This window comes from Mytilus galloprovincialis, chromosome 11 (assembly GCF_965363235.1).
Source record: "Mytilus galloprovincialis chromosome 11, xbMytGall1.hap1.1, whole genome shotgun sequence".
In the NCBI taxonomy this organism is placed as follows: domain Eukaryota; kingdom Metazoa; phylum Mollusca; class Bivalvia; order Mytilida; family Mytilidae; genus Mytilus; species Mytilus galloprovincialis.
The window spans coordinates 65,740,834-65,754,416 of NC_134848.1; the positions used below are offsets into that span (position 1 = coordinate 65,740,834).

The window sequence follows — 13,583 nt, forward strand, 5'->3', positions numbered from 1 at the left end:
GGTTAGAGCAGATGACAAAAAAATACTATTCTAAATCCAGATTTCCCCATACCTTATAGTGTTAAATTTTGAAGAAACAAATAGTTCGATTGATAGCGCTGAAAACCCGTAAATTGATTCAGAAGTAACTTTTTGCCACTTTTATCTTCGTTACACAAAGAAGAAGAATCGAAGTAAGAACTACAAGTCTCATATGCTTTTATCCAATTCTTTTAGTTCATTTAGTTTATTTCTCCCCATTCCAATTAATTAGCACGCCTTGCGTTTCAAATGACGTAAACGTGGCTACGCACTTGAGTCCGAGGTTGTTAGAGTCCGAGTTCGTTATAGTCCGAGTTTGCTGAAGGCCGAGTTTGTTTAGTTGCAGAAAAGACAATGACGGAAGGAACAAGACAGAAAAATAACAAATGTGACTGCAGCATATTCAAACCCAGGTTTGTTTATAGTTTATTATTAATGCAAATTAGTTTCAGTTCCTTGAATGACGACTTGAAAATATTTTAATAAAGATGTTGTACTACAGGTGAATAACAGAAACGCACCGTCAACATTATACACATTCTTTTACTTTCCGGATCAGATGGATCATTGCAAACATTATTATGATATAGCCAAGTAACAAATACAGATGATGCATTTATGATTTATTTACACATATATGATTTATCCTACACAATTATGTAATGAAGCAAGATATATATATATATATATTACAATTGCAACATATGTCTCAGGACAGAGTTAGTCCGTTAGATGCACAAAGAGAGATAACTCTAATTTTACATCTAAACTGGACCCTAGTCGAAATAATTATGATGTCTTGGAATGGTCGGACTATTTTAAATTTTTGCTTTGACGTAAAAAAAAAAGCAATAGCCTTTGAAGATGTCTGCGCGTAGCAGCATGTGGGTATGAAAGTCAAATCACCATTCGTAGGCTCCATGTACCCGCATCCGTTTTTTTAATAAAATTGCATCGGATTGGTAATGAAACATGAAAAATATACGGAATTTGTCGCAATTAGTGAATAAATTGATTAAATCTACTCAGATTTTTAATAAATATTTATATATCGGTAAAGCCCCGGTCACAACAGATCGTACGATTTTTTGTCGTGGTAGATCTATAAAATAGTTGTCATGGCACTGTCGTGCAAAATGTAAAAAAAATATTTCGAGTGGTCACATCAGCTATGACATGTCCATGATGGTTCCACAATGGGTACACGACAAAAACAAAAATTGTAATTGTACTGCCGTGGGTTTGTCGCAAGTTGGTCGTACGACAGTGATACAACAATCATGAGTTATTTGGGGCTCTTTTTCAGGTTTTTATGTCATGGGATGCACGTGTCACTGTCGTGCCTCTGTTGTATGACTGTCTTACAACTGTCGCACAACAGTTGTGGTTCACTCACGCATTTGACTCTAAGACTTCTAGTATATACTACACAGCTACTTTTGCATAGATACTATTTCTGTACTAAAAATTTGTAGTACTGGAAATCTACTTTTAATATTCAGTACTATTTTGTTACTCTAAAATGATTGTAATATTTAGGTACCTGTATTTTACAGTACTTTATTTGTACTTGAAATTTAGGTAAGTACTACGGATTTTTGGTTACTACCGTTACCATGGTTACATTTTCAACATTTTGAAAGTTTTTCTATTTCAAATCTCTCAAAGTTATGATTTTCAAACATTGAATATTGTATTATTTCTGTACCAAAATATTTAGTACAAATCAAGTACTAAATATTAAAAGTAAATTTCCAGTACTGCATTTTTTTAGTACAGAAATAGTACCTATGCAAAAGTATCTGTATAGTAAAGAAGGCTTTCAATATAGTTAAGTGTCATTATAAGTTCGGTCCAAGTAAACGACGTTTTTCGTATTAGTTTATATTATAATTGTTCAGCGAATTTAAACCAGGTTGCCCCCCAAAAAGAAAAATAAATGGATGATATTTTGCTCTTGTTGGAGTCCGGCAAGGTGAATTTTCAGCAGGGCCAAACGTAATCGTTCTAGTGGAATAGCCATCCTCTTTTAACGGCAGACGCAGGCCTCTACAATAACTTTTTTTCCAACTTGTCCTGTAGGACAAGTACATACCAAAATTTACTTGTCCGAATGAAATTGTTACTTGTCCAAAAAAATTCTATTAAAAATAACCTTTTTACATTTTTAGTTGATTAAAGGAGCAAAACGAATTTAAACAATATAACAGAATTTGATGTATTTCTTTTGAAATACTTTTCAAAAATATGAGTCAAGTACAACTGCGAAACTAGTCATGTCACAGGAATTAGGTTCAAGTTTTACCAAACTCTAAACACGAGGCACAATCTGATAGGCCTGTACACTCATTGGATTTGTATTCTGTTTTGTCTTTTTAAGTTGAAAAAGTTCATTCAAATTCAATCAATAATAAAAAGAAGAAGATAAGCAATCATAAGGTCTGACTGCCAATGAGACAACTCCATACCTGCCAACTGTCACTATTTGCGGGGGATTTCCCCCATGGAGATTCCCAAGTGGAAATTTTGTAAGAGCAATTTTGTCCTCTATTTTAAAGAAAAAAAATAATTTAACAATGACTATGAGCTTGTTAAAGCACGAAGAAACCAAAAAACCACATAAGAATATATTTGAAGGCCCCCTTGAAGGTTTTGTAGGACTATAAGAACCATCTTTCACGTAAAACCCCCATGGGCATTTTGAAAAGTTGGCAGGTATGCAACTCTCTGCAAGAGACCAAATGACACAGAAATTAACAACAATAGGTCACCATATTGCAAGTATTGTTTTTTTCTACTTATGATCAAATATGATTTTGTGAATTTTATGGTAAATAAAAAAAAATAGTTTTGTGAAAAAATTACGTATGATATTTATTATAAGGAACAGAATAAGGTAGCAAAATGAGGTACTGATTTGTCTTGGTCCGAAATGTCTCCTGCCTTGTCAAACTGTCTATCAATTATGTCTACTAAATATGTCTCCTACGGTGCCAAACTGTCTATTAAACTTGGAACTGAATCTTTTGAGGTGACAAACTGTCCTGTAAAGTAACCTTATCTACAAAGGCATCATTGATTCCTATAAGAAAGACTGGTTTCCCAGAATAGTATACCTTTTACCTGTTAAAAAGTACCTGACAAAGAACCAGTTAAAAATTAAACATGTTGAAGGGAAAGGTTTTGCATTTGAATAAAAAGAAACATGTCAAATTAGTATTTGTTTTCTTGTTTTTTGTTTATAATAAATTACTTTGTTCATCAAAGTTGGATTAAATTTATTTTCTGCAGAATAATAGTACTTGTCCTGACGGACAAGCTTGATACAGCTTTTACTTGTCCGACCTTTTTTCCCTCTGGTATCGGACAATCGGACAAGCGTATTGTCGAGGCCTGAGACAGTATGTTTTTTTGATGGGTACCAATCTGTTTTATCACCCTCTCAGCTATGTGTTATTTGATTTATTATACTGAATGTCCTATCATTATAGTCTTTTACAGATTAATTTTATTTTACAAGTATTTTCTATGACATCACTTACATAACAACGTTACGGGTATTAGAAAAAACAATAAAGTTAAGCAAGATGTTTTTTTTTCTTTCGTTTTTTGACAGTCAAATAATAAAATCTGAGCCAAAATGTAGAACTTTAGCAGTGTATTTAGTTACTTGATGTTAATTCAATTCATTGTCCTTTAAATTATCGATTTTTGATTGGTCTAAACGAGAGGGTAACATTCAAAAAAATTGTCACCCTCTCAGCCAATGAATAGAGTAAATAAACACCCTCGTATCATCCAATCAAAATATGTCATTTAAACGTGAAATATAATAAATTGTTTTGACAGTGACATTGTGCCTTGATCTTATAATTTCGGTAATTTGTTTATTTTTATTTTATAGTTATTAGAAATGATAATCCTTAATATAAACATGATTACTTTAATGATAAAAGATATCCCGATGTTTGACAGTTGTTATGAATCATCAAATCCTGCCTTAAGTTTAAAAAATAACATATAAACATTAAAATTATCAGAATGAAAATAGTGTGGGGACGATGTGGAAAAAAAGTATATGATTCATAAAATGTCTTATAAATTTTGATTGAAAAGGGATACGCAAGTTTGGTTTGTTGTAAAGTCATATTTGGGTTAGTTTGGATTTGCCTATTTCTATTTTCACTTTTTAAAGTGAAAAAGTGGAAAAAAAATCTCTTTTTCATTACAACCATAACCCACATGCACGGCTCAAATAAATTATACTGTTCCTTTAAAATTTGCTTCTCCTTCTTATGTATGCAATATTTTAGTATAATCAGGATTGATTTTGCTTAGTAATGGTCTTCAGAGGGGTATAATAGCATATGACTTTGTGAAAATACATGTATGTACACTAGGCTCCTTTAATTTTCAACTATTTTTGGTTTATTTTCAGCACTTATATAATGACAATTTATTAATATTTTTTCGTAAACAATATCTATTTTTTGCATATAAACTAATTAATTTAATAATTATTCTTTATTTCAAATCCACCAATTTTAAAGTTTTCTATCGGCTGACTTGTTTACATGTACCGAATGCTAATTTTCTAAGTGACACGTGGATAAGTTGTCAATGAAAACCAAAAAATCATTTTTTTTTTGTTTTTTATATTTCTTAATTATTTTCAATGTGTTTTAAAGTTTATCTTAGTTATTTAACTTTATTTTATTTTATTTTTTTAATTTTTCTTGGGAGGGGGAGGAGTTAAAATTTAATAAAATCATTTAAATATTTATTGTATTAAAAAAGGGAGGGAAGAGAGAAGAAAACGAAAAAAAGAAATGAAATTACTCTTGATTTATAATCTGTTTGATTCCTTAAAATCGAAAACTAGATAATATCTCATTTATGAAGAATTGTTTATCTTTTGTTTGTTATATTAGACATTACTATTACTAGTATTATCATTACTAATGTTAACGAGGTCGGGATAAGGTACAGGTAATCAATGTTTTAAACTAACAAATGCATGAAATGTAAAGATTTCAATAAAATATATATAAATTTCAAAAAAAAAAAACAAAAAAAAAAATCAATAATCCCACTTTCTGGGCATTGAAGTCTCAACAGATCGATCAGTTTCCAGTCCCGTTAGTATAATATTCCCAGTTAAAATGGAAGAGAGTGATATACATTTGGGGATTTGGGGAAGACATTTCTAAGTTATCATGAACTGGATGCTTAAGAATAAGTTTGATCAATAAAAGAATTCTTTACAGAAATCATTAAATGAACAATACATACTCAACAAAGAAATTATTTAATGTACATACAGACAAATTTAAAGGTAGAAATATTTTCATGAGAATTTTACAGAAAACTACTATTAAGAATAGAAAAATGCCATAAACAGTTAAAGTGTACAGAATTAAAGACATCAAGATCCTTCAAAAACCACAAAGTCACCATGAACCAACAAGATATAAATCACAAAATTTTATAAACAGTTAAAATTAATTCCAGAGTAAATACATGGTAAAGATGAATTTATATTATATTTTTTTAGGATTGAAGGAAAAGTGCCATGTATCTCATTAGGGAATTCTTATTTGGACAACTATCTAGATAATGAAGTGGAGATTACTGGAATATGTTTTCAAAAAGTTAATGAGGGAAAAGTAAAACCCATCATAGACGCTGACGAGCTTTTGGAGGTTGATTGGCAACGTGTTCCAAGAACAAGTGCAGTGCCACATCAGTATTTAGAACTAGATTATCAAATAGTACCATCTGAGAAATGGCAAATATTTGTCAATGTTCTGGCAAATTTAAGAACTGCTTTGCTTGTTCAGGTAATAGTCATTTTATCATTTTGAACACCAGACAAATACATCTGAAAGGAAATCATTTATTGAAATTTCATGCTTATTGTGCCCACCCTACAAGACCTTTATGCGTAGTCAATACATAAAAAGAAGATGTGGTATGCTTATTTTATTTTAGAGTTATTGAGTTTTTTGTAAAAAAAAGAGGGGGGGGGGGGGTTCACATGCCGTATCTCAAACACAATTTATGATTATTGCTTAAAACTTTACACACTTAGTTATATAACTCTCAAGATCTGTATACTTTTTAATGATAATTAATTTTTTTTATTTTAGAGTCATTGATTTTTTGGAAAAAAAAAGGGGGGGTGTTCACATGTCGCGCTGTATCTCAGAAAATATTTATGATAATTGCATAAAACTTTACACTCAAGACGACAGGCGTATCATGCGCTCGTGTAGCTGTTTATAAACTTTTGCAGTAAAATGATGCTCAATTTATACAGGATGACCATTAACTTGAACAAGGTATTACAATACAGCGCAAAGTTAAGAAAGCTGAGCCAGTATGATTACATTACAAATCAATGCAATTACATTTAAATGAAAATAGTTTACATAAATTGCAGGCAGTAATGTATAATATCTAAATTCATTTATTTTTTGTTGGGTACCAATTTTTTGTAGATTGAGGAAAAATATTATCTTTGTGGATATTTGATGTATTTGATTTGAGGGTTTCGCCAAATTTTGCACACTTAAAAGAAATGTTGTACTTTGTTGAACATTTATGTTCGTGCTTCATCTATACCTACATAATCATGGTAATAAAAATTGCTATTCAATAACATGAATAATAATAATTATAATGAATCCACAAAAAATATAGATATAATGATAGACATGATAGATCCGTGTTTTATTTCCTCGGATACTAATAATTAAAAACAATATTTTTGTATCTTTTCTATATTCTCAAAACTACATCCAAACATTTACGCAACAAATCTACTGCTCCCTAAGTTTATGGCTACATGTGCTGTTCTTATCTATATTCATCCACATTCATTAGCTATGTAGGTGTGTCAAAATCTTATCATACACGATAATGACCAGCCAATACACACTGTAATGATTTCATCAACCAGTATTAAAAAGATAAACATAACAATTGTAAGATTTGTTGTATGATCTGTCATGAAACCAGGTTCAATCAATCATTTTCTACATAAGAAAATGCCTGTACCAAGTCAGGAATATGACAGTTATATCGTTATCTGAGAGTATGAGAGTGATTACGATAAACATCTAAAACGCCGGACGAAAGTATAAAGATAAAGAAGAACGGTTAAAAATAAAGAAAACATCTAATTCGCCGTCAAACATCCAATTTTCTGTAAAACATCTATAATTAAGGATTACTGGTTATCTTTTAACCATAGTCCATATTTTTAGATGTTTTATGGGGTACTAGACAATAAGCAGGCACGTTAGTCAAATGGCTTTCCCAGTGATATTGTCCATTTGTTTGATGTGTTTTGTAAATAAAATATAGATATTGTAAGATTTGTTGTATGATCTGTCATTTGTCATTATTATATATTTTTTGAATTGATATTTAGATGACCCCACATAATGGTGTTGCTCCTTCGACTCTTTATGATGGTTTCCACAGCAATGTTTGGCGAGGTGGTGGAGATGACGATAAGTGTACATCAGCACATGTGTATAGCAGGATTGCAGACGTACTGCCAGTTGTTAGACAGGCTGGAGAGGTAAGCATGGTAAGGGACGATATCAAAAAATAAATGAAGGATAAAAAAAATTTAATTCAAATAGTTTGGGGGTGGGGTCAAAATTGCTGCAAGTTTTGTTTAATTGACATCGATTTTATATATATCCGTATTGGTCAATCAATTTTTCCTTAATTAACATGATTAAGTTCAGTGATATTGTTTGCCTCAAATTACAGCCGAAATTCGGCCTTTTCCCCTAGAGAAAATTCCCAATTACTAAAAAAAATGGCTTAAAATTCCTCCCATAAAGTTTCACATTTTCCCCAAACAGTGATGGCATTGGTAGTAATGTTTGTAAATATCGTATTCATGTTATTATTTTGATATTAGAAAGCACTTTTGAGATCCGGTTTTCTGTTCAGAATCATTGTGGTGTTTGTAATACATGTAGTTTTCAATGCATAAAGTACCATCATTGCTTCTGTTTCTTTCCCCTCTCCAAAAAGTACCTTTCAGGTTGAAAATGTCTGACAACCAAAATATACAAGAAAAAACAGTGCAAAAAAGACAGCAAAGGTCAGCAAAAAATTGGAGATGTGATTAGAATAAAATATACAAATTTCCCAATTTCAATAAAAAATATGCATTTTTCCAAATAAAAAACGGTAGAGGCAGTTTTGAAAAAAGACAACAATATCACTGAAGTTAAGAGGGGGTATTAAAGTAACAATTCAAATTCAATGTTTTTTAATTTATCATGTTTATGAAATTCAGTGTTTCTCATTAAAAAGATATATAAATCCAACAAAGTTAAGCTGGAAAATGTACATAATATAATATAAATAAGAGTCCCACAGTTTCAATTTTAATAAATAAATTAAAAACTGTGCCATGCATGCGTCTGTAGTCATGGTAGTCATTATCATGAGAATCCTGGATTTCATTCATAGCTGGTCTGTTTTCCGACTCTGATTCCTAGTTCATATATTGTATAAAGAGCACATCTAAAAATCATTAGAGAAACAGTTTTCACCAGATTCTGGATTTTTTGTTGGGGAAAAGGGGGGCATTGCTGTTGTTATTGGTTTTGGTAGGCGGCTTACATATATGTAGTAATTTAAAATGGGACGTAATTCCTTAAAACTGAATAAATACTGGTATATATAAATAATAATGATGATATACTAATTTTTCAGATGAATCTGTTGGAACTTCAAACTATACTCCACTGTATGTTAGAAGGATTAAAGGTCATGGGAGAGGATATGATACAAATCTTTATAGATAGAATTCTTAACATTACTGTTTTTGGCGAGAGTGAAACAGTAAGACCACCAGTAAAAGGTTCACTTGACAATTCAATAGATAATGGAGTCCTACACTGTTTAGTATATGGTAACCATGAGGATCAACTTGAAATTGAAGAGAGACAATCTCGAAATAGTCAAAATCATGGTAGAATACATCAGAAAGTATTGTGTCCTAAAATTCGTACTGAAAGATTCCGATCCAGATCACGTTCTCCATCGCCTGGAGAGAATAATATTTTGGCAGAAATAGAAAACACACAAAATCAAGACCCAGATCGAGTAATTAATATGAATTGTTTGGTTCAAAATTCAAGTAACTATCTGGTCAAGTCTTCATGTTTACATAACTACGTTCAGTCATACATACCAGATGTGGTTTATCTAAGAAATACCATTGGAGGACAAGTAGCCAAAATTATAGCGGAAATATCTGCCTATGATAAATATGGATCATATATATCTTTTGAAACACATTTGAAAAGATCTACTGAGCAGTGTTTTCAGAAGTGTATGGCGGGTCTGTCCAATAACCAGAAAGAAATAGCAGGACTTGTTGTAGTGCCTGATGGAATGAAACTCTTAGTGGTTCATAAAGTTAAAAAGACAAATAATATGTTTTCTTATGAAGTGAAAGAAACTGAGCTTGTCATATGGAGTGAAACAAATAAACTTTTTGCAATTATGTTGAAATTGATAGATTATAGTTAGTGAATATTAAGTAAGAAATAAAGAAATCATAATTGAAGTTTATTGACATGCTATATAACTTGAATTGGCTCTTTGGGCTAAAACGTTGAGGCATGATAAGAACTATTATTTCATCCCTGAAATTGTAAAAGTCATAAAAATTTCTCTAAAATTAATTCCAAATAGTCTGAGCTCATACATACATTTAGATAGGTCAAATATACAATTTTGCTGTTTGTAGTAACAAGGAGTAAGTTTTGTAGGGACCATATTTTTCCCTGACAATTGAGTTAAAATGTGCTTCAAGACAACAAAAAAAATGATGAAAAGACGTACTTTGCTTAGGCAACAAAAGTGCAAAAGTTGACAACCAAAATATTGAAGTCAGATATATTTAGCAAATGTAATAACAAACATTATGTTAAAGTCATATGAAACCTCAAATTTAAAAAAAATATGCATATGTTTTTATAACTAAATGGATAGTTTTCATTATAGAACTTATGTACATATACTTTTTTCTGAAGAAACAATTTGTCCACATTTAGAAGAAGTTTACTTTTTTTTAATTGCTTCCTTCCAGGAAGCAAATTGCCAACATATTTTCCGTATGCAAAGTGACCTTCTTCGTAAAAATCAGGTGATGGCAATACGCATGGATCTGTCATTAAAAAAAACAATTATCTGATTTAACATGTTAAATAGTGCTCAATACCTATGTGCTTTTTTGTGATTGTTGACTATAAGGTTACAATCTGTAAACTTCGGCTTATAAACACGGCATTTAATGAGCAGCCATATTTGTTAAATCTTAACAGACAGAGAGAAAAAAAATTGACGATTAGACAATATATTTGTGTAAAAAATGATAAAATCGTGCACAGAAGACTAAGTTTATGATATATACATGCATTGGTTCAAGAATTGGATAAACATTATTTTTCACCAGTCACTGGTTTCATATGACTTTAGAAGACCTTTTCAGTTCAGACATGGACTCCTATATATAGTTAATTTCTTAAAAAATTAAATTTACCTGTTTTCATTGAAATTACATGGAAGATCTAAATGAATGCTTTTTGTGATGCATGAATAGAACTCAAGTACCTAATCCTTGACAAAAAGATATTTTCCTGTCTAATCCTAATGTGAAAATTTAGCTGGAATTTGGAAGCCATTTTAAGGTCTTATAGAACGTACTCCTTTTATTTTGTATTTCATGGGTTGTCTCACTTAAGTTAAAAACAAAATACCTATTCAAAAATTCAATAAATGTTGAACTAAATATATTGTTGTGAATCAAAAATTGGAATTTTCCACTTCTAAAAGTCAATAAGTTACCTAAATTGGTTAATTTCAAACCCCAGTTACCTGATCTGTATGATCCACCTCTGTCAGACACACCACCAAACTGTATAATTTGGCATTTGCGATATATCTAAAGGGACCACAATCACACCTGACATTCGTTATTATTTCACACAACTTCATCTATTTTATACAATCACTGACCAAAAAGGATAAGAAAATACAAATTTTAATAAAGAGTCAAGCATAAACATGAAATAAAGCCAGGATAATGTTTAATAATATGAAAAAAAATATTAGTGAGTCTAAAAATGTATGTTTTTATGCCCCATCTAATATAGAAGAGGGGCATTATGTTTTCTGGTCTGTGCGTCCGTCTTTCTGTCCGTCTGTTTGTTCATCAGACTCACTTCAGGTTAAAGTTTTTGGTCGAGGTAGTTTTTGATGAAGTTGAAGTTAAGTCAACCTAAAACATAGTATACATATTCCTTATGATATGATTTTTCTCATTTTTCGGCCAAATTAGAGTTCTGACCCCCAATTTCACGGTCCGCTGAACATCATGAACAAAAAAAATGATAGTGCGAGTCGGGCATCCATGTACTTGGGACACATTCTTGTTTCGCTATATAATGCAATCATTAAAGCCACTAACAACTATTAAATAACTGCCATATTCCTGACTTGACATGCTTGATACAGGACATTTTAAGAAATATTTTTTTTTAATGGTTTGTATGCAATATCTTGAGTTCAAGTGTATTGATCTCTATTAAATCCTAGTATAAGGTTAATAGTTATCAAAGGTACCAGGATTATAATTTAGTACGTCAGACACGCGTTTCGTCTACATTAGACTCATCAGTGACGCTCATATCAAAATATTTATAAAGCCAAACAAGTAAAAAGTTGAAGAGCATCGAGGATCCAAAATTCCCCCAAAATGTGCCAAATACGGCTAGGGTAATCTATGCCTGGGATAAGAAAATTCTTAGTTTTTCGATAAATTCAAAGTTTTGTAAACCGGAATTTTATAAAAATGACCACATTATTGATATTCATGTCAACACCGAAGTATTGAATACTGGGTTAAACACCACAATAAGAAGGTTGTGGTTTATTGTGATGGTTATTTTTCATGTTTCAGAACAATAATTTGTGTATTAGAGTTTGGATCGCCATGAAATTTTATCCTCACAAAAATACTGAACTCCGAGAAAAATTTAAAAAGTCCCTGAGCAAATGGCAAACTCAAAAGCTCAAACACATCAAACGAATGGATAAAAACTGTCATAATACCTGACTTGGTACAGGTTTTTTCTTTTGTGGAAAATGAATTAAACCTGGTTTTATAGCTAGCGAAACCTCTCACTTGTATGACAGTCGTACACAATGCCACTATATTGACAACGTTGTGTGAACAAAACAATCAGACATAATAGGTAAAAATGTAAAAAATATGGGAACCAGAGTCAACATTTTGTTATAATCTTTATCACTATAACACTAAAAGGTTTATAGACAATGCACATTAGAACAAATGAAAAAGACTACAAATTTTTTTACAATAGAACAATAACATATTGACGGGATGTATAATTACAGACTGAGAGCCACGACATATGTATCAAAACACTAATAGTCATATAGACAAAGCATATTGAGCAAAAATGAAACACAAGAATGCAAAATGTTTTAGAAAAACGCAATGAGGGATTCAAAAGTTCAGAGTCACGTCTTATTGATATCACTAAAAACAGACTAAACAGGAAAAGTAGTATTCTTTAAGACAAATAAAATAATATGGGGACAAAGTCCCATATTACAGTAGAAAAATCAATAAAAAAAAAATCAAAAAAAAATCGGGAATTCATTGTGCTAATGAACTCAAAATCGTTCAATTTTTTTTTTCCGGATCTGCGCAGAACACAGAAATCTACTTCCCTTTTCCGGTCTCGTGAGTTGTCTAGTAAAAAATAGGAACTCAAGGAACACAATACCAATTTCATTTTTGATAATTCTTTAAATGTCTTTGATATGAATAAACGTTACCTGATGATCGCGTTTCTTTGTTTACATTGAACAAGACGTCATAACTTAAATAACGTCACAATTAAAATCTCTAACAACAGAACTAAAATCGGAAACGTTACGGTATTTCCGTTTCTTTTTTTTAACAAATATTTAAGTTACAAAAAAAATAATCCATACAGACTTCGTCCCCATTCACAGGTAATGCCTGTCACATATTAAAATATAACACACTATTAAGACGATAAACAACGTCAGTCCCAGAATCTAAACTTAAGTACATCGTGTATTTTTTGTGAAGTTGATACGGAATATTTATCAACAAGGGGACAACAAGGTCTTGGTCCATTCCGATGAACTTTTTTTTTCTGGTTCATCAACTTTTTGCTCAGACACTGGTGACGTTTTGCAAACAAAGTCTGAGTAGGAGCTGCAAGCTCTTGGACACCGAATACGTTGGGAAATGTATATTCCATATGTAGGTGAAGGCGAGTCTTGTAAATAAATATAAGTATGAAATGTTATTTTAGGGTAGTAAAATTACGCATCTTTAATTCACATACCCTATTTTCATCCGTAACGTACCAGACAATGTCCTTCTTTAAAAACACAGACTGGCATGCGTATCTCTTTGTCGTCCTGAGCATATGAGACCACCCCCAGTTTTTGGTGGGGTT

General features: G+C 31.3%; 1 protein-coding gene across 1 annotated transcript; it reads left to right on the forward strand.

The window, feature by feature from the left end:
• Positions 1 to 345: 345 nt before the first annotated feature.
• LOC143052631 (uncharacterized) lies at positions 346 to 9,625 on the forward strand. The gene is made up of 4 exons (XM_076225696.1): positions 346 to 434; positions 5,576 to 5,861; positions 7,457 to 7,609; positions 8,767 to 9,625. Exons 1-4 carry the CDS (start codon positions 376 to 378, stop codon positions 9,586 to 9,588), a joined length of 1,320 nt encoding a protein of 439 aa, XP_076081811.1. The 5' UTR covers positions 346 to 375; the 3' UTR covers positions 9,589 to 9,625.
• Positions 9,626 to 13,583: the final 3,958 nt, after the last annotated feature.